The 22,684-nt window shown below is 45.4% G+C and overlaps 1 protein-coding gene across 3 annotated transcripts in view; it reads left to right on the top strand.

Moving 5' to 3' along the window:
• The window catches only part of CLPB (ClpB family mitochondrial disaggregase), a 147,170-nt gene that overhangs the window by 99,401 nt on the left and 25,085 nt on the right, over positions 1-22,684 (top strand). For all 3 annotated transcript variants that reach the window (XM_026010551.2, XM_026010552.2, XM_072727339.1), the window contains 2 exons: positions 8,118-8,215; positions 21,525-21,639. In XM_026010551.2, coding sequence (XP_025866336.1) covers positions 8,118-8,215; positions 21,525-21,639 — 213 coding nt within the window. The remainder of the gene's footprint in view (positions 1-8,117; positions 8,216-21,524; positions 21,640-22,684) is intronic.

Raw genomic sequence — 22,684 nt, 5'->3', positions numbered from 1 at the left:
GGTTTTAATGGAATGGCTGGATCCAGTCATGAGGCAGCCTCTGTTCCCTGAACTCTAGATATCTCCCTCACTAAAGGCAAAGGATCCCAGCCAACTGTGTCCATTGAGGAGTTAGGACTTGTAGATGACCTTCTAGGATGTCATTTATCATTTAATGTGGGTTACTACTCCTCTGGTCCTCATATGAGAAAGCCCTAAATGAGAGGAAAAGGAACCCCATTTTATACCCTTTCTACAAAGCGCTGTCTGTCTGAAACCTACCTGTAAACCCGCCCTCTCGCCCCCCTATATTTTGGTTTGGGAGCATCTCAGCACACTAGAAGGAAAGAAGAGAGATGTTTTTTTTCCTGTTTTTAGTCATCAGAACTTTGGAGGGTAGCACTATGTGGTGGAAAACCAGACCTGGCTTCTTTAAAAAAACAGTAACAAAAAAACTGATTATGTAAAATTGGAAACACATACAAAAGAGAAAATCACATAATAAATCTCTGCTTTAAATTCCAGCTCTACTCTTTGTCTGCTGGGTGACCTTGGGCAAATTATTTCAACTCTCTGAGCCTGTTTTCTCTGAGTCTTTGTATGATGAATAATTCAGACACAGTGTACAAAGGCTTATACCCAAAAAATGTTAGCTTATCTCTTTTCATCCTGCTCTTCTGCCAGACTCTGTTAAATCATCTGGAAAATGGGAAAACGATACCTTTTCTGCTTTCTTCAAATTGTTGTTAAGAATGAAATACATGGAAAAAAAAAAAAAAAGAATGAAATACATGAAATACATACCTGGGTGGCTCAGCAGTTGGACACCTGCCTTCGGCTCATGTGATGATCCTGGGATCTCGGATCAAGTTCCACATCAGGCTCCCTGCAGGGAGCCTGCTTCTCCCTCTGCCTGTGTCTCTACCTCTCTCTCAGTCTGTGTCTCTCATGAATAAATAAATAAATCTTTAAAATGAAATACATGGAGGAACACCTCGGTGGCTCAGTGGTTGAACTTCTGCCTTCAGCTCAGGTTGTGATCCTGGGGTCCTGGGATTGAGTCCCACATCAGGCTCCCTGTAGGGAGCCTGCTTCTCCTGCCTGTGTGTGTGTGTGTGTGTGTGTGTGTGTGTCATGAATATTAAAAAAAAAAAAAAAAAAACCTGAAATACATGGAAGGAGTCAGCACAGGGTATGGCATGTAGTGAGTGCTGAGTAAAGGTTGTTGGTTACCAGGGTGGCATATCTAGAGGTGCGCAGGTATGTGTGTGTACATATCTTGAGAATGCTCAGTGGTTTATGGAAATGGCTCAGGACAAGATGTCGTAACTGGGGCTCTTCCTGGTTCCACTCAGCCTCCTACAGCATACTGGACAGGTCTCTTATCTCTCACCTTCAGTCTCAGGGAAGAGAGGAGAACTGGTTTGTCTGTGACCTGAGGAGCTACATACATACTAGCTGTGATGACTAAACAGGGATGGGGCCCCCAGGAAAGGGAGGGTGTTGGGAAGACAACAGAAGCCCATGGACAGATGAAGAGCATTGAGAACAAGAGGGTGGTAGAGGCTTCCCAGAGGGAGGGACCTCGAAGGAAGGGTAGGATCTAGATGGTCAGGGAGACAAGGAATGGGGTTCAGAGGTGAAGAGTGGCCCAAACAACAGTGTGAAGACAGGGAAGGTGTGTAGCTTCTCTCATGTGATCATTCTGTCTTTCTAGGAATGCTTCCTTGGTAGGGAACTCTCAAAATCAGAAAGAATAGATTGCTGCACACTGACAGACATCTCTGATTATGGGGAAAATATCCCTTCTATTCAACAAAAAACTTCTAATTGGAGATAGTAAACAGACTGTTGAAATAGTGAAATAGATGAAGGTGGTAAAGGAGCTATCAGTAAAAATAGAAGGAAGAGCGAATATGAACATTATTACAGAGAACATTGTATGGTCTTTTTTTCCCCCATTTTCAAGCTTTTAATTTTACTCAGTCCAGACAAAACCTCTAGAGGTTGGCAAGGACAGCAATCAGTTACCACCAGAGAAGTGAAGCAGGTGTCCTGGATCACACAACCAGGGAATGGTAACTCCCACTCCTGCAAGCTCCCCCATCCAGTGCTCATTTTTTTTCTTTTTTTTAAGATTTTATTTATTTATTCATGAGAGAGAGACAGAGACATAGGCAGAGGGAGAAGCAGGCTTCCTGCAGTGAGCCCAATGTGGGACTTGATCCCAGGACCCCGGGATCACAACCTGAGCCAAAGGCAGACACTCAACCATTGAGCCACCCAGGTGTCCCCTCAGTGTTCTTTTAGAGGGCTAGGAGCCACCTACGTGTAGGGGAAGGGATGAGTCATGGAAAGTCAGAGGTGGTAGACCTAGATCACTAGAAGGCCAGTATAGCTAAAAGAACTGCAAGGGGAGTATATGAGCATGTCAATATTATTGATAATACAGCTTAACACATTTGTATAGGGCAGTTACTGTTGTGTTTTTTAAAGCCCTCTTAAACTAGCATTATCTTCTTTGATATTCACAGAGGTAAGTAGAGGGCCAGATTGGGTAGTGAGAAGGGAAGAGGGAGTAACAGGCCTCCCCTTCCACCCTAATTTCAGCCCTCTCCCAGGGAAGGGCAAGTGAGCCAGTCTATCCAACCACTTCCTCCCCACTTCCTGCCCAGAGCCAAGAGGGTGTTGGGGCCTAACTTGATCTAATTTTTCAGAGAGGTGTCTGGGACCAGAAAAGAGACTAGGAGCTTTGGCCTACAGGACCAGGGACATGATCACACACTTGCTGTCAGAGGGCTCTTCTGAAGCAGGAAGAGCAGCCATGTTTTGTGTGGCCTCAGAAGATAGTCCCCAGAAAGAAGTCCATTCATTTGATATATATTAGTGAAACCTGTTCTCTGCCAGGCCCTGTGCTGGGTAGCAAGGATATAGCAGTGAATCAGACATGGTCCCCAACTTCTAAGAGCTCTCAGTCTTGGATGCAGACAGACAGTTTTCATGTGGGATGATCAGAAAGGTAGGAGCAGAAGGGCCTGTGGGTGCACAAACGATGGTACCAAACCTGGGATGGGAGAGAAACCTTCTTGGAGAAGCTTGGAGTAGGTCTTTGAAGATGAACAAGTGTTTGCAGGAAGACCAGGGTGGGAGTGGGGTTGGGGGGAGAGGCTGGACCTCATATGAAACCAAGTTCTACCCTCGGTTTAGTGGGGTGGGGGTGGGGGAACCTCTTGGAGAGCCATGAGCTTGGGGCTAGGTTCTGGGCACATTCAGAGGGACAAGGGTGACCACCTGTTTTTGATGTAGTAGAGGGGAGTCTCTTCTTAGGGAATTGGAAGAGCTCACCATTAAGGTGTTTTTCCACTCAGAAAATCTATGATTGTGTCAAACCAAAGGCAGACACTATGCCAGAGAGGAGCAGTGGGTTCCCTAGGTCCTAGTGGACCAGACTCCTGTCCTACCAACACCACTTCCACTGCTTTAGATGATGAGACCCACGCCAGCCACTGGTACCAGCCAGAACCAGCCCATAGCACGCCCCCCCCACACACACACACACCTTACTTTCCTGACCCAAGCCCTATTGACAGATCCCCCAGAATCTGAAGGAATTCAAGACAAATGGTTAAGAGGATGGAGTTAATAAAATTTGAAAAATTGAGGCCTGTCACTCCACTAAACTTTTTTCAATACCACTGACAGAAACATATTTCCCCAATGAGTGACCTTCCACAGCTGTAGCGGGCAGGCACAGCCGCAGCAGTGCTGCCAGGAAGCCAGTCTGCTATTTATCAAATATTATAAGCTGGGACACACTAATCTGGAGCATGGAGAGGAGAGGAGGGGTCCTGCACTATACTGCCTGGGGTGCTCCAGGTGTTGGCCCCAGCCCCAGACAGCCAGTGGGAGGTGACGGATGGCCTGCGATTAGCACTCCCCACCTCCATTCGGCCCTGTCACTTGCTCCCAGAGGCCTGACCCTCTAGACCAGCTGCTCGGCCCGGAGGGGCCCAGAGGGGCCCTGGGTGGGAGACAAGGGGAGGTCAGGCCAGGGCACGGGCCATCCTGATGCCCCTGGAGAGGGCAGGGGGGTGAGACCCAGTGTGGTTATTTATTGGAGTATAATGGTTTGTGGCCGTTGGTCGTGGAGGTGAAATCGATCAGTTGTAGAAGTCAGGTTCTATCAATTATTACAGCAATTAGTCAAGTCAGCATCAGAGCAAGGGTGTGTGTGGGGGTGGCTAGGGACTGATATTAGATGGACATTTCCCTTGGTGCCCCCACCTCAGCCTTCCTAAGTGAGAGCAGAAGTGCTGCCCCGAGGCTCCAGAACCTTAGGGAAACCAGCTGGCTTCCCCCCTCAGGAGTGGCTGGGGTGGGGACTGACTAAGAGCTTCCTGAGCTAGAGATGGGCCGGGACACCGCTAAAAAGCGTCCCTATGCTGGCTGGCACAGGTGCACAGATGTCTTACCTGTCCCCATCCTATCCTTTATGAGAAGTGACACGACTCCTACTAGAAATTACTCAGTGGCCAATGTTTATGGCACACATTTTTCATTCTGTAAGCAAATATAGATCACTGACAGCACTTGTTTGATGCAGCTAATCTCACCCTCGGTTCTTTCTCCCACTATCTTCCTCTCTGACCTTCCCTCCTCTCTGCCTTCCCCTTCTCTTCCATTTCTCTTTTCCTTGTTGCTCCTCTTTACCTTCTATAGATCTCTCCTTATAGATCCACCTTTTATTCCAATTCATATCTAGCAACAGAGTTCGTTCCCCTTGAGGCTGCCTAAGAAAGGCCTTTGCACTGCTGAACTGTAGCTCTCTTTCAGCCCTAGCCACTATCTAGGAACTTGGGGGGAGGGGAGGGTGCCATCTGCCACTGGCCGCAGCCCTTGTAAGCCCCTCACTGTTGAGCACCAACAGTGAGGGCTGGTAAGGCCAGACCAGTGAACAAGCCCCTTAGCACTCTGTACCTTCCTGCACCCCCACAATACTGTCTGTTCCTCCTTCCGCACAGTGACACATTTGGCCTGAGTTGTAGTTGTTTGATCAACTCTCATCCCCATTAGCTTCTGGAAAGCTGGAATTGTGCCTTGACACCAACCCTAGGTGATACCGGATCTTAAAGACAGGAAGTGGAGTCTGCACAAAAGATGGTCATAGGGGTGTGAGGAAAACCTGAAAAAATGGTTATAAAACCATTTTTATAACCTGAGTTTTATTTTTATAAAACTCAAAGCAAAGAGTAGCCAAGGTATCAGTTGCTACAGAGTGGTCAAGAAATAAAAATAGAAGACTATTTGGCTTTGCCAGTCTCCCATCATCCTGCATACAGAGCCCTGCAGATACAAAACATCCAGTCACTGCCAATAGAATTGAAAAAATGAGGCTGCAGCGGAGCCCCTAAGGACTTGCCTACTAGTTAGGAAGAGCACAGACACCCTCCTTACCAGGGAGGTGGCACTTTATCCTGTAAGTGGTGAAAAGCCCGGGAAGGAAATTTCAGCAGGGGTATATCATGGCTGCCATGTGGAAGTGTGGAGAATTGGAGTTGAGAAAATCTAACGAAGGGTTTGACTCCTGGTCCAAGCAGATAATTAGCTTTGTGACCTTGGGCTAGTTATTTCATTTTCCTGGGCCCCAGTTTTCATGTCTGTAGCATGGGGATTTTAATTCCTACCTCTCAACAGTGGTTGCAAGGATTAAGTGATACAGTGTACATGAAGAACAGAGCACAGTGTCTGGCACATAGCCAGTGCTCAGTAAATACTAGCAGCCGCTTTTATCACCACTCCTAGATTTATAGCCAAGAGACTTGAAAACACATCTATGCAAAGACTTGTACACACACATTCAGAGCAGCATTATTCACAGTAGCCAAAGGGAGAAATAACCCAAATGTCCATCCACTGAGGAATGGTTAAACAAAATGTGGCCTGTCCACAGAATGGAGTTTTATTCATCCATGAAAAGAACTGCTGCTTTCCTGCTTTCATGTGGCAGCGTGAATGACACCTACTACAACATCGATGAACCTTGAGAACATGCTAAATGAAAGCAGACAGACAAGAAAGACCATACATTGTATGTTTCCATTTACATGAAATGTCAGGTATAGGCAATATATAGGAACAGAAAGTAGACTAATGGTTGTTGGGGTTGGGGGGATAGGAGGTGTCTGTGATAATGGTTATGGGATTTCTTTTTGAGATTATGAAAATGATCTCGAATCAGTGGTGACAGTTGTACAACCCTGTAAGTATATTTAAAATCACTGAATTGGACACTTGGGTGGCTCAGTCAGTTGAGCATCTGCATCCTGGGACCAAGTGCCGCATTGGGCTCCCTGCTCAACCAGGACTCTGCTTCTCCCTCTACCTCTCCCCACTGCTTATATGCGCTCTCTCTCTCTCTCTCTCTCTCTCTCAAGTAAATAAACAAAATCTTAAAAAAACAAAACCACTGAATAATACACTTTAAAAATTTTGAATTTTATGGTATGTGAATTATATATCAATAAAAAAGAATATAAATATTTCAAATTCCTATTAGAAAATAGGATCATGTATAATTTTTCTCACTGATATTAAGTGTCCTTGGTCTGGATCATACTTCTTACTCTCTGTCCCACTCCCTCCTCCTCCCACACCTATTCCTCTGCAGCCCAGGCAGACAGCCACATTTAAATGCCTAATAAATGCTTACAATTGTTGATAAATTTATAGACCTTTAAGTAGCCAGTAGCTTCAGTAGGAATAGTTTTATATCATGGAACAAATGTTTCCACAGCCTAGGATTGAGAAATGCTGACTTTTATAGTCCAACATCAAACAGTAGCCAGACATCCACCTTGAACCAGGCCCCATGCTGTGTGCATTTGCCTGCAAATTTAGTATTCGCAGCCAGCCCACTATACTCTTATGGCAGGGACTGAGTCTTAACCCTTCTTTACTTCTAGACAGTACTTCTTTAGCAAGAAAGAAGGTCTAGGAATATTCTGTTTAATATGTAATTCTTGAGCATGAACTGTGTTCAAGGCACAGCTTTCTTATGTTTCAATCTTCCTGCTTTGAGAGAAGTGCCTTGGGGACCAGGCCAGACCTGATTCCTCTGTGTCTCAAGCCCTACAAATTCAAGGTTTGCCAAATTGAATGGACAGTTTTTGAAGAGGACAATGAAATGTTCAGACCTGGGCTTTGGAAAGGAGTTTCTGACAATGTGGAGATCAGAGGAGCCTTTCCTCCATATCTGCCAAGACATTGCACCAAGTAGACACTTTATACAGGCCTGTGAGCTGCCAGAACTTAAAAAGAAGGTAGATGTATGGCCTGGCAAGCCCCTTCCTTTTATCATATTTCAAGTTCTTTGTTCTCAAATCACAGGAACTAATGATTGGAAGAAACACCTGCCCACATGCTCACACTTAACAACAGGTATCATTGGTAAGGGCATCAGACCTTGGGGCTGCCAAAGCCAGGCTCCTGGTGATGCTCACTCCCTTCCAGAGCACTCAGCTAACTCTGAAAGCAGGAAATACCAGAGATAAGAGAGCATTAAAGGAGAGACAGAGGACCAGAGAGCAGAAAAAAGGGGGCTGTTTTACTTTTTTTTTTGGATATTCTGTGTTTTAGAAAGGAACTCTTTCATGTGATTTTATAAATGAGTATTCATCTTTATGCAAGTAAGCTTGATAATATAGCCATTTTAATAACTAATGCTTTGGTGGTAGGATATATTAATCTATGTATTTGGTATTTTATTTGGTATTTGTTAGCATCTTCAGCTGTGTGTATTTGTTGTATGTGTGCGTACTCGTGTCTGTATAACACACCTGTGTGTATATAACATAACTTTGTGTATGTAGTAGTGTGGGTAGTACGTATTTGCACATGTGTATGTGTAAGTGTAGGAACCCCGATACCCTGACCTCTGTGTCAGAAAGAACTAAGGACTGCCCTCTCAGAGTAGCTTAACATGTTTTTCACACCATTCTGCAATCTCTTAGGGTTTTGTTGCTCCCTCTTTCCATGGGAATGCCTTGCTCTGAAATCAGGGCCCAGGTCACTTCTGAGGGAAGGCTGAGGCCACATTGATGACCACTGATAGAGCCTTTGACTACTTCTCTTCCTGCCAGGAGCCAACCCCCTGCAGAGGAATGAAATGGGACACACACCCTTGGATTATGCCCGAGAAGGGGAGGTGATGAAGCTTCTGAGGACTTCTGAGGCAAAGGTAAGTCTCACAGAAAGGAGAAGGCTTATGGGTACTCCGTGCTGCATTTAATCTTTCACTCATCAAATTATGTCTGGCTCCACACCAAAGCCACTTCTCCTTAGGTGATTATTGTCTGTTTAAATACAAATCCAGCCCCCAGCCTCATCAAGAATAGGAAGCTGCCCCTATCATGACCAGGCAGAGACCTGAGACACTTCTGACTTCTGAGGACTTGTCTTCAAATTCAGTTTTTGAGGTGGTGGGCCTTCTAGTTTCTTTTCATAGGTCCAGGGATAGACAAAATCTTTAGCCCAAGTAATGTTACCCTGGGCCTCACATATTCTGTAACCTTAGCAAGCAATCTTTTCCCATCATCACTCCTTCTAAAACCATTCCCTGATCCATCTCCTCCACACATACTCCAGAGAGCATGGTACAGCTTGAGCCAAAAAAATCTCCAACTTAATTTGATCTTCTCAACCAAACGTTTGAACTCCCTAAAAGCAAGAAGCTACCTTCTGCTCTTCCCAGCTACTGAGCTATCACTCAGGAACTAGTTGGCAGAATCCAAGAACTAGAATCACAAATCTCAGAGCTGCCAGGGACTTCAGCAATCATCAAGTACAATAGTGGGAAATCTTACCAAAGCCTGAACATCTAAGAGGAAAACAAAGCTACTGTGGTTGAAGGAGAGGTGGACCAGAGCTACACCCACCTGGCCTAGCCCTTCTCTCCTGGGCAGCCTCTGTGGAGGCTCTTCTGTGAGGCACACGTTTTAAATCTCTGAAGCCTAAATCAGTGGACTCTTACCCTAAGAGATTGTAGAATGGTATGAAAAACATGTCAAGCTACTCTGTGAGAAGACAATCCTTAGTTCTCTTTGACACAGGGGTCAGGGTATCAGGGTTCCTGCACATAGATGTACACATGTGCAGATACATACTATCCACACTACATAACACAAAGTTGTGTTATATACACATCAATATGTTATACAGACATAAATACACACAGATACAACAAAAACACAGCTGAACATGCCAACAAAAAGCCCAGGGATATGACATGGCTTGCCTTTGGTCCCAGAGTGCATTAGTGTCAAAACTGAAACTAATAGATTTGTTTTTTTTTTGTTTTTTTTTTTTTTAATTTTTATTTATTTATGATAGTCACACACACACAGAGAGAGAGAGAGAGAGAGAGGCAGAGACACAGGCAGAGGGAGAAGCAGGCCCCATGCACCGGGAGCCCGACGTGGGATTCGATCCCGGGTCTCCAGGATTGCGCCCTGGGCCAAAGGCAGGCGCCGAACCGCTGCGCCACCCAGGGATCCCCAAACTAATAGATTTGAATACAAGGTCACGTAGTAGGTTTGGTGTTAAGACTAGAACTGAAAGACTTGGTTTCTTTTCTTAAGATTTTTTTTTTTTTTAAATTCATGAGCGACACAGAGAGAGAGAGGCAGAAACATAGGCAGAGAGAGAAGCACTTGATGTCCTCAGTCGCAGGACCCCAGGATCACAACATGAGCCAAAGGCAGACGCTCAACCACTGAGCCACTCAGGTGCCCCGACTTAGTTTCTTTTTTTGTTTATTTGTTTGTTTTTCTTCATATGGTGAAAAAATTTAGATTTAGCCAGCTAGACTCAGTTTAGATGATCCCTGTTTTGTTGGCAACATCCAAAGCATCAGACTCAGGAGCCAGTCGAACATATGCCTTCTTCTCTCCACTGGGCCTGATCAGGGTGTTGACCTTGGCCACATCAGTGCCATAGAGCTTCTTCACAGCCTGTTTGATTTGGCGCTTATTGGGCTTGACATCCACAATGAACACAAGTGTGTTGTTGTCTTCTATTTTCTTCATGGCTGACTCAATAGTCAGGGGGAAGTTGATGATGGCATAATGGTCAAGCCTGTTTCTCCTGAGGATACTCTTTGGAGGTTATTTGGGCTGCCTTTGGAGATACAATGTTGTGGGCTGTCAGAATGTAAGTGACGTGCAGATCTTAAAGGCGTCCATGGATGCCTTTAAGCACCACTCTGTTGGCCTTAAAAGCCTTTGCTTTGGCTTTGGCTTTGGCTTTGGCTTTGGGAGGAGCAGGGGCTTCTTTCACCTTCAATGCCATCTACGTGAAAAGATGGAAGACTTGGTTTCTGATTCTCAGTCTTATGCTCTTTCCTTCATCATGAAGTCTCTTTTGGCACGTTGGCTGAAATCCTTTGAGATGATTCAGTGCGACAGGTCCCACCTAGTGGCAAATATTCTGTCTTGAATAAGAGCACTTAGGTCACTGTCCTGAGACAGACAAGACATGATTTGTGGTCCCAGCTCCACCACTCACTGACTGTGTGATGTAGAGCTAGCATTTCCCTTCACTGAAGCTCAGGTTACCTCTGTGAAATGAAGACATTGCACAAAATGGTTTCTAAGGTTCCATTCGGTATACAATCGTCTATGTTATAACAACGCAGAATTTTGATGGTGTAAAATGGTAAAGATTTCCTTTTGGCCTCATGAAGCCTGTCCATCATGTGTCAGTGATAGAGCCTCTGTTCATTATAGGCCCTCAGAGACCAGACTGGCATTGCAGCCACCTTCTGGGATGTTGCAGGTTGCTGGCCAGAGGGAAAAGAATGCTCTGGAAGGTCTTGCATCTGTAGTTAAATGCTCATTCTAGAAGTAGACCCTTTACTTCCAATCACACTGGACAGAACTAATCCTTGTTCACACCCAGTCACAAGAGGCCAAGAAGAATAATCCTGTCATGTGCCCAGAAGGGGGAGAACTGGAAATATCTGGCAACCAGCATTAACCATATAGTTTGTTTCCCTGGGATCCTTAGTAACTGTCTTGCAGTGGTTTCCTCCAGAGAAGAGGGGGTAGAAAGGGAGATGGGATTTCACAGCACATCCTGAGTGCTTGGGACAGCAAGAGTGAAAGTTCCTAGAGAGCAAGCACTTCTCTCCTCTCTGTTCAGATTTTCCACCCCTAGGAGCAGCCCTAGAGGTCAAATCAGTTTCCTCAGATGTCTTAAGGAAATCCCTGAACATGTTTCACTAACCTCCAGGACTGCACTCCTATCATTCCATGAGATTACACCCTGAACTTGGCCAGGAGAACCCGTGGTGTGTCAGGTGGTATGACATAAGGCAGACCTCTTAGTGCCAGCATAGGTGGAGGGGTTAGGGCTGCTGAGGAACACTTAACAAAATTTCGCTGCCTAAGAAGTGGCTTAACGTTGGCCATGTTAGTACAAGGCTAGGGCCCGAGTGAATAAATGGTGGTTGCATCCCTCTATTCCAGTCAGACCCTTCTGGACCACAGAGGGCAGTTGCAGATATTATCATCAAAGTAGACACAGAGCTCTCAGAATCTGTGCAGAGTAGGGCAGCTAAGGGGGCAAGAGGAAATGTGCCATAGAAAAAGCCAAAGGCAGTAGGAACTTCTGGCCCAGAGAGGAGAGACCACACATAGGCACAGGAATGGCTGTGAGAGGGGAGGAGATTCAGAGACCAAGCTGGGACAGAGCCAGGCTTGGTGGTACCTGTAGGGAAGGGGCTCCCTAATAAAGCTGTCACATAGTATAAGGGGCTGCCTTTAGAGGCTGGTAGACCACTTAGAGACAGCCCGGGGTTCTGTCACCTTTCCATGGAAAAGATTATTTCTCTCTTGTCACCTCTCTGCACTTGATCCTTTCATCTGGTCTGGAATGTCCCAGCTGTGCATTAAGTATCTCCACCTGATTGCTCTGCTGTCCCGTCACCCCTCAGTTCACCTTGGATATCTGTAGCATTGTCTTTCTCCCAGTTGCCCAGCATCTACTTGTCACCCACTCTTTCTGCTCTGCTTTTTTCCTCTAAGCTGAAAAACACAAAACAAAAAACTACCCCTTCAAACTCGTGAGGCAGAGTTTCATAGGAAGAACACTGCTTTAGATCTGGTCTGTCCTTCTTGATAGTAAGCAAGACTCAGCTGCTGCTGAGTTCATGCCCTACATCTGTAACCTGATGACTCAGGCCTGGAGAGTGCTAAGGCTCCAGCCTGAGACCTCATCTCCTGGCTCTTTGTCTAGACATGGGTGACTGCAGCTCTGATCTTACCTTGCTCCCCTTCTATCTGTCCAGCATCCCCCTGCTACCCAGCTACCTTCACCTACCACCTGTAGTCAAACATGGGCTCATTATGGAAAATGTGTCAGTATAAAATTCCTGTGTCTCATTATAGAATATCTGGAAAGTAAACTGAAGAAATTTAAATAATTCAGTACATTTTATGAATAACATCTGTGTGCCAGGGTCTAGGCTAGGTAAGAAGACAAGTGGATGAAACACTCAAGGAGCTTACTGTCTGATGAGGAGACAGGCAAGTGAAGCCTAACATCACTGAGTCATAGTCTCAAGGAAGCCCAGAAGCTCTGGAAATCCAGAGGTGGCTTCAGATCCTGCCTGGGAAGATCAAGGTAGGCTCACTGGAGAACATGTCAATTGGGCTGCTGGAGTGACTGGGTGATGGGCACTGAGGGGGGCACTTGACGGCATGAGCACTGGGTGTTACACTATATGTTGGCAAATTGAACTCCAATAAATATACACACACAAAAAAAAGAATCTCAATTAAAAACATTCTTGCCCTACTACCTATACATAATCACTATTAATATTTTTAATTATTTATAATAATAGTAGGTGTCTTTTATTGAGTACATCTAGGCACTATGCCAGGTATCTGGTTTTTTCTAATCTTATAACAAATCCTTGAAGCAGCTCTTATTATCCCCATTTTACAGATGGGAAAACTGAAGCTGAAGGAAAGAAAGCAAATGACTTACAGAAAATCAAGTTGTTATAAGTAACTATTGGGATATGAATGAGAGGATTTCCTTCTATAATATAGTATTTGCCTTTTCTGGAATTTATCTATCTACATATAGATGGCCTCTTTTTTTAACCTGATTGATTTCACACTGGCAGCCATTTTTTATTTTGACAACCCAAGAATTTATTTATTTAAAATGTGACCCCTTAGAGATTGGAAGTGTGGATTCTCCAGCACAGACCCCCCAATCCTATTAGATGACCTGTCAGACATTTATATTTCCTAGTTCCATATTTGGAATCTGGATTTTTACTTTTTTTTAGTAATCTCTACACCCAGTGTTGGGTCAAGAGTCCCATGCTTTTCCAACTGAGCCAGCCAGGTGCCCCAGTTAATATTATTTCTTGATTGTTTTCCCATTTTCAAGTCATCCATAAGCCTAATTTTTAATTTCTTTTTTTAAAAACGATTTTGTTTATTCACAAGAGACACAGAGAGAAAGGCAGAGACACAGGCAGAGAGAGGAGAAGCAGGCTCCATGCATGGAGCCCAATGTGGGACTCGATCCCAGGACTCCAGGATCATGCCCTGAGCTGAAGGCAGACGCTCAACCACTGAGCCATCTAGACGTCCCCTAATTCTTAATTTCATCCTGCCTTTTAAAATGTGTTACTTGTCTAAAAATCTCTGTCACCTTAACTAGCCGAAATGATTTTCTCCTTACTGCCAGTTTGCTCAGTTTCTCAGTATTCTCTGTGCAGAAGGGTCTCTAGATCCTTGGGAAGATTCAGAGGTAGGTGAAGCCCAGCCCCTGTCCTCTGAGTTGGCCATATAGAAGAGGAGGATGGGAGAGAGCAGGCACTCTTAGCTCTGATAGCCACAAACTGATTTGTACATTAGGAGGGGTCTGCAGAGAGTTTGTGAGGGCTCCAAGAAAGCATGGATCACCTTCAGACAGAGTGAGCAGGGCAGGCTTCATAGAGAAAGTAGCTTGTGATCTCAATTTGAAGGATTTCACTACATGGAGAGTTTAATACTTAAAGCTTAGACCATTTCATGTTTTAACTAAGAGATGAAGGAGAGAGGTAGAAATATATCTCTGTGCACATGATGGCAGATAAAACAAAAATATGGGGAGCTATTCCATGATGAATATTCAGCTGAGGGGGACGTGCTGGTGCCAGCCTGCATCTCTACTGCCGGAGCCTCATTCCACCGAGACTCACGAGGAATTTATTGCTCATTTTAATCACACCCAGAGAATGAATTGGCAGGAATATTAGGCAGATAGGCCTATCATATATATTTTATTTGCATATCCCAGTGACAGAATCACAAGCACATTTCCTATATCTATATTTTTTCATTTGCTTCAGGGGTAGCTGGGGATGCAATGCTCCCCTGGGCCTGCATTCTGGGCTGCAAGCCTGGGTGCTCCCATCAGAGCCAAGGAAAGCCCTCTAGGAGAGCAGGGGTGAGGTACACAGGAGGGTAAGAGGCTTCTCTTACTCCTGTCTTAGAGCAAAGTGATACTCCTTCCCCATCTTGCCCAGCCTTCTCCCTGCTGCGTCTCATTTCAAATGCCAACATGTTGCATGCCTAGCTCTGTGCTTGGCCGTACACCCTATATGGAGGACAGTACCATCTGACCTTCACTGCAGGTTTACTATGGGCCAGATACAGTGCTTTATGGGGACAAACTTTTGCTTTCTCTTTTGTTTTTAACTTTATAAAAATTTATTGAAATACACTTCATAAGGTACACATATCTTAAGTATATAGCTCACTGTATTTTCACAAACTAAACACATCTGATCAAGAAACAGACCATTACACTCAGAAACCCATTTTATACTTCTTCCAGTCACTACTCATCCCCCAAAGGTAAGGATTATCCTGATTTATTTTAATTTTTATGTAATTTCAAAAATAGTGCAAAGAATTCTGTAAACCCTTCACCCACATTACCTTTTGTTAAGATTTTATCACATTTGCTTTATGATGTATGTAAATATTGTATATAGAGAGATACACAATTTTTTCTGAACTATTTAAGAATAACACACATGATGCCCCTTTACCTACCCCTAAATAGTTGTGTTTTCTAAAAAAACAAGGACATTTTCTTACCTCGGTACAGTCCTCAAAAGCAGAGTAAATATTGATATTAACTACTCTATAGATGTTACTCACATTTCACCAGTTGTCCCAATAATTATCTTTACAAGAAAAGAGAATTCTGGATCCCAAGTTGGGTTTAGTTTCATGTCTCTTTAGTAGTCTCTTTTAGACTAGAATGGTTCCTCAGTTTTTCCTTGTCTTTCATGATCTTGACATTTAATGAATACAAGCAGATTATTTTATAAAATGTCCCTCAATTTGGGCCTGTCTAATGTTTCCTTATGATCAAATTCAGGTTATGCATTTCTGGCAAGAACAACTTCTGGTGTTTATTTTCAGTAAAATCATTAGGTAGCCCCATGCTAATAGCCCCCGTGTAGGAATAGGAGATTTGTGTTTTAAATCTCATCTCCCTAAACAGACTTTGAACTCCCTGAGGCAGAGAACAGATCTTTTTCTTACCTCCAGGGCGGCAAGTGCAAGCTCTGGAGCCAGACTGCAAGGGTTAGCATTCTGTCTCTATTACTTGCTACCAGTGGAATCTTGTTTTAATTTACTTCATCTCTGTACAGTGGAGGAGGAGATATTCTGAACTTCTTAGGGCCATGAGGATTACAGCAGCTGGTCCCCAGTCAGGTGAGACTTAGCAATCGATGCTATAACTAGTGAGTAGGAGTTTGAGGAGTAACAGGATTATTTAAATAGGCTCAGATCTTCATCCCACAGGAAACTTATTAATTACCAAGGGGAAAATGGTAATGGAGAAACCTGGTACAGAACACCTTAACCAAGTGATCAAAGTGAACATCACCAGTTACAGGATAATCAGCATCCTATACCTCCTGATATGATGCAGAGAACACAACTCACCTTCTCACTTGAGCCAGTCCTTGCCCCTCTTAATCTTCTCTTACCAGTCTTTGGATCAGCCTAGCTATTTGCAGAGTGATATGATCTGATTTACATATTAAAACATCATTCTGGCTGCAAGGTGGATGGACTGGAAGAGAGGAGAATGGAGTCCAGGATGCTGACACCAAGTATAATAGAACTGACACATACTGTTCCCTAACTTCCTCCTCTAGGATGTATACTTTATGAGTTAGTTCAGGAAATTTTCAAGTCCTTTGAGTGCCTCTCTCCCCCAGCTTCTTTATTGGACCTCCTGGGCAACTCTTACCATCATCCCCTAACATTAATCTCATCTGTTGCCCCCTAGTCCCTTTGGTGACTTTCCTACCTAGTCCTCTCTGCCATTCTAGCTTCAGAGCATGGCAGAAACGCTGTGATGCGAGTTGAGGTCACAGTTAGAAGGATGGGGCATATCTGAGTATATCTGAGAGCATCTAGTAAGCTCTATGGCCCTGACCTCCATGAGAAGCAAATTGTAACTTGGCCTTTTTTTCTCTTCCCTCCTCCATACCTATCATATTCTTGCCCAGGGTCTCATTTTGCCTGTTCACCACTCCCACCCTTGCCTCAGCTGCTTTTGGTGAACACACTGCCAGGTTCATTATCATACTTGTTTCCTGAAGGATACCCAATAATAGGGGTGCCTGACATACCCCTTCTCTTTGTAACCCTCCCCAAAAGAACCATGCATCCCAACCGCCCATTTCTGAGCGAGTCCAGCTAGGTTTCACCCCAGCCTCCCAGCCCTTTCCTGTAAATGCACTCACAGCCAGGAGGGGTGCCATATTAAATCAAGAATGATGGATACCAGTGGCTACGATTATCCAGCCAAGATGCAGCATGGGGAGCTGGTTGCTGCTGGCTCCAGGTGAGGGCTTCTGAAGCTAATTGCATATGGCTTTTATTAAGATGATCACTGCCCCACTCCTGTTCTCCTGTGTGGCTTCTTCCTAGTGCCTCTCAGCCCAGTGCCCTCTGCTTCTGTAGGCCAGGCCACCTGCCCCATATTCTCCTCTAGTGGAACCCTGTCAAAGTAGGGCTTCAACCTTAATCCCTATAAGGCTTCCTCCTCATCTCCTCAAAAAGCCAGGAATACTAGTAGCCTACATTTATGGAGCCCTTACCAAGTGCCTTTTCCCCTCTTTCTCTCCTCCCCGAGGTAGAATATAAACAGACCAACTATTTTCCTTTCCTAGGTTCTTCCACTAGTGTTTCACAAGCCTGGGTTCCTAGCTAATACCTTCAGAAGCCATTCATTCATTCAACACTTTTTTAAAAAATACAGACTGTGCTAAGCAGTAGGAAAGAGCATAAAGCATTAACCTTTAACCTGGTTTAATCCTAGCATCCTATACATTTTTATCAAAAAGTCTGAAGTTTTCAGAACTTCTCAGAAGTTGTTCTGAATAGATATTTAGGGCTCCAGGCTGGGGGAGAACCAGGATGTAGCCAGATTTAGGCCATGGGTTGAATATTTCCCAGGACCATCTAGAAAGCTCTGAAGAAACCAGCCAGGGGTGCCTGGGTGGCTCATTTGGTTGGGCATCCAACTCTTGATTTCAGCTCAGGTCATTATCTTGAGGTTATCTTGAGTATATCTGAGTATATCTTATGTGGGGCCGCATAAGGTTCCATGCTCAGTGGGGAGTCTGCTTTCCTTCTCCCTCTGCTCATGTGCTCTCCCCTGCCAGAATAAGTAACTAAATCTTTAATATAAAAAAATAAAAGAAAAGAAACCAGCCAGATCCCAGTATAACCTTTCCCCCATACTCACTCCCATAGAAGTCAAGGATCCTTCCCCTGGCCATCCAAGAAAATAACAGGAATACTAAAACCACCTAAAATCATGACACTGAAGAAGAGTTATAGGAGATAAAAATGTTTCCCTAGAGAACACTTAGGGAGACCACAGTGTTTATACCCAAACCAACAGAGTGGCAAGAAAAGTCATGTTTGCCTGTGACAGAGGAAAAAGATATGTTCTGTGAGGCCCCACAGATCAATGCATGGAAAGCACCTAGAAGCAGAATTCTCTACCATGTAAGGGAAACTGACAGGCAGAGATGAGCTGCCTTGTACAGTGGAGGTATCCCAGGAACCCAGCTGGTATTGAGATGATACCCTGTAGACCTAGGCTTCCTAAGGAAGGAGCCTCAGGAGCCATTTCTGGGGCAGTGGGGGCATCTAAGTGGACTAGGCTCCTAGATTCTGCTTGAGCCAGAGCAACTCTTCATCTGTGGAGCTCATACAGATTAAATTAGCTAAAAGGGTTCCAGTGCCCCCACCCCATCTGCCCAAAAAGCACTGGGTTAGATAGTTATCAAAATGCAGTGAAGGAGAAAAGAAGTAACATTTATCAGAGGCCTGTCACGGGGCAGCTGCTGTGCTCTCCACTTGCATCCCTCACAACACCACCGCTACCTGTACATTGCCTATGTGCCAGAGACTCTGCCACATTCTTTGTGTATGTTATCTCACCTAATCCTCACCAGCATCCTACCAAGGCCTGCAAGGTGATGGGAATTACTGTTTCTGTGTTTGAAATGAGGAAACAAAAATTCAGGGAGGTGAATTAACTTCCCCAAGGTCAGCTCGCTAGTGAGTAGACAGGGTGAGGTTTGAATTCAGATCTGCCTGGAGCAAAAGCTGCTTATTTATGCCACACAGCTTGCCCCACTATGAGCCAAAAGAGGAACCAAGCTTCAGATGGGGACACTATACAAAGTGCAGTGCCTCTGTATAGTGCCTGGCACTCAGCAGCTGTTCCACAATCAGTAGTTAACCTCCTCAGTTGGCAGCATGCATTGACTCCTTCTGTGAGCCAGGCCCTGTGCTATGTGATAGAACTGTTGAGATGAATAAGACATGATCTTTGTCACTGAGGACCTCACAGTTGAGTAAGGAGAGACAGACAGGCAGTTAAGTGCTCTGAAGGTACCAGGGGCAGGCATGAAACCTTACAACAGGCTCTTTAGACAATGTAGTATTTAAGTTGAGATCACCAGGGCACTTAGAGGTAGATGGGAGTAGAGGAGACTTTTGTGGTGAGAGAGCAGTATGAGCAAAGGCCCAGAGGCAGGAATACTCTGAGACACCCTCACTGAGGGGAAGTGAGGAAGCAGACCCAGCAAACCCTCGGCAGCCAGCTTCCATTGCTTCAGGCTGCTTTTGTGGCCTGCCTGACTCCAAGCCGGCCAGGCCTCAAGCCAGTGCAGAACCAGGCAGTATGCTTGTATCGCCCCATCAGAGCCTTTCCTGCCCAGTGGACCCAAGTGCTGAGAGGGGCTGGGTGGGCAGGGAGAAGGAGGAGGCAGATATGTGGTGGAGTCGTCAGAGCCAGGTGATGTATGTGGCGCCTGAGGGAGCTGCACAGTGACACTCTGGATTCCAACCGGCAAGCGTCGCTCCACTGGGATTGGTGCCGAATTATTGCTCCATATGAAACCCAGGACTGATGGGAGCTTTCAGTTACAGACTGATAGCAACAGCCAAAATTGGATTGTTTGCTATTTATTTTTTTTAACTTCTGTCAAGGTCACTACTGTAACAGGAAAACACTGCCCAAGCAGCAGGTATTTTTCATCCACTCTGCCTGCAAGAGCAATCTGCAGCCACAACTTTTGTGACAGGGCCTTACCTGGGCAGCTCTCTTTCTAGAGAGCTATCAGTGTTACAAGGTCTTAGGAGAAAAGAGGCTCCTGAAGATCCAGGTCTTTCTGTCCCACTCCAAGGCCTGCTTCCTTCCCCCATCCACCTGGCTCCGTGAGCACTTTATCATCAGACCTGTATACTCACCTTCCCTTGATGGCCTCTAGATAGTCCCACAGCTCCTGCCGAGCCCAGGACTCCAACTTCTTTGTATCTCCTTCCCCTCTCTGGATTCCTGTGCCACCCAGTTCAGCTGTTAATTCTCTCCTCTTATCTATTACCAAATTTACTTGGCAAACATTGACCAGCTGCCTTCATTGTGCCAGGACTTGTGCATTGAGTAAAGGACAGTGCCTGCCCTCAGGCAGCTCATAATCGATTTAGAGGATAGATTCACAAACATGCAACAAATTTGGTTTGTTTGTTTGTTTGTTTTAGATTTTATTTATTTATTTGAGAGAGAAAGCTGGTGAGCATGTGAGAGAGAGCACAAGCATGGGAAGCCACAGGTAGAGGGAGAAGCAGACTTCCTGCTGAGCAGAGAGCCCAATGTGGGGCTTGATCCCAGGACCCTGGAATCATGACCTGAGCCCAAGGCAGACCTCAATTGACTGAGCCACCCAGGCACACCTGGTTTTTTTTTTTTTTTTTAATTTTTATTTATTTATGATAGAGAGAGAGAGAGAGAGAGAGGCAGAGACACAGGCAGAGGGAGAAGCAGGCTCCATGCACCGGGAGCCTGATGTGGGATCCGATCCCGGGTCTCCAGGATCGCGCCCGGGGCCAAAGGCAGGCGCCAAACCACTGCGCCACCCAGGGATCCCCTGGTTTTTGTTTTTAAGCAGGGCTTGAACTCATGACCCTGAGATCAAGACCTGAGCTGAAGAGTCAGATGCTTAACAGACTGAGCCACCCAGATGCCCTGAGAAGTATTTGTGTATGAGCCCTCCCTCCCCTCCTTGTCCAACTTAGAGCTCCCTGAGGGCAGGCCTGGCTCTCCTCTGTTCTTCATAGTGTGGTCATGCTCAGGCCTCCTTCCTGAGGAGCTCCGCCCTTTCTGAAGTGAACCAACAAGCCCAGGGCCAGACACACACGGGCACTTAGCAGCATCTGGGTTCCAGTCTTGGGCTTCAGTCCTCCTCCTTCTCCCCACTGTGCCATTTCTATCATGGTGTGCACAGGGCCAAGCACACAGCAGTTGCTGAATAGCTGTATTTAGTTGAAATGCAGTATCATTGAAGTGGAGGATGTTCATAGCTCTGGTATAAAAACTAAAAAGGTTTTCAGGGCATCTGGCTGGCTTAGTCAGTGGAGTGTGTAACTCTTGATCTCAGGGTTGTGAGTTTGAGCCCCATTGTGCATAGAACTTACACCAAAAAAAAGAGAGAGTGAAAACCAAGAAGATTTGCAAGAGGATATGTAGAAAGGAAAGAACCCATGTTTGTTAAGCACTTACACTACATGCCAGCTCATTATGTATGTCGTCATATTTAATCCCCAGTTTCCAGGTGAGAAAACAGAGTAAGTAAATTACTCCAGATGATAAGCACATCTTACAAGTGATAAAGCTGGGATTCAAATGCAGGTCTTCTATCAGACTCCAGAGCCAAGTGTTAATCTACTAGCAATACTTTATTTTACTAGCAGAGTGAGCCAGGACTCCTGAGCATGGAGTGAGCAAGGGAACAATGGGAAGGACTGGGCTAGCCTTCAGTGGCCCAGAGCAAGAGTGTGCAGCAGGACTCCTGGAGACCCAGACCTGTGTTTTTTGCCCCTGGGTTTTAGTGTAGAATGAAACAATCCTGAGCCACCTTCCCTTTCTCCTCACAGTATCAAGAGAAGCAGCGGAAGCGTGAGGCTGAGGAGCGGCGCCGCTTTCCCCTGGAGCAGCGGCTGAAGGAGCACATCATTGGCCAGGAGAGTGCCATCGCCACAGTGGGTGCTGGTGAGTATCAGGACGCAGCGACCAAAAATGGGTGGGGTGGCTCATGGTCTGCTGTAGTGAAGAGTACGCCTTGCTGTCACCGTACCATGCAGAGGTGGCTCATAAGATTATAACTTAACATTCAGTGAGTACTTTCTGTGTGCTGAGCATTGTGATAAGCTCTCCATGTATGTTGTCATTTAATCCTTACAGCAACCCCATGAGGTTGGTACCATTAAATCTCCATTTTATTATTTTTTGAAGATATTTATTTGTTTGTTTATTTGAGAGAGTGTGTGAGAGAGAGAGAGAGAGAATGAGTGGAGGGCAGAGGGAAAGGGAGAAACAGACTCCCCACTGAGCAGAGAGCCCAACACGGAGCTCGATCCCAGGACCCCAAGATCATGATGTGTGTTGAAGTCAGACGCTTAACCGGCTGAGCCACCCAAGTGCCCCAAATTCCCATTTTACAGATGAGGAAGCTGAGATACAAAGCATTTATAATAATTGCTCAAGGCTGCTTTCCTGTGCTCTAACTCTGACTTTCATCCGGTCCACTGTCCCCATCCCCCACTTTTCAGGTAGGCAGGCTGAGACCCAGAGAAGAACAGGAGCTTGTGCATCACTTGTAGTGTAGCAGCTCAGCCAGAACTACAACTTCTATCTTTTGTCTCCCAGCCTGGAACTCTCACTCTTCAGTATAGTTTGTCAGTAGTAGCTAGCTGACAAACATCCTGAACAAGTCTTAAGTGCCTTCCTCTTGACCCTAGAAGCTCTAATGTCGCATACTGGGAGCCAGACTGCTGTCTGGTGTAACCCCTACTCTAATTGCCCTCCTGCCCATGCAGACCCCACTAGAGGGAATAGAAAACTAGGGTTCTGCTCAGGATGATGACTTCACCTCTGTTCTCTGACTCAGGCGCATGATTCTCTGAAGGTGACTGCAGACAGATGAGGCAGGAGCAGAGTAACCTGGGCCCAACTTAAACAAATATCCCCCAAGGCAATGGTTCTCAAAGCATGGTCTCTGGACCAGCAGCATCAGCATTCTCTGGGGCCTTGTTAG

The sequence above is a fragment of the Vulpes vulpes genome, chromosome 11 (assembly GCF_048418805.1).
Source record: "Vulpes vulpes isolate BD-2025 chromosome 11, VulVul3, whole genome shotgun sequence".
Classification (NCBI taxonomy): Eukaryota; Metazoa; Chordata; class Mammalia; order Carnivora; family Canidae; genus Vulpes; species Vulpes vulpes.
The sequence above is the reverse complement of the archived record's forward strand: the minus strand, read 5'-3'. Positions and strand labels throughout refer to the sequence as shown.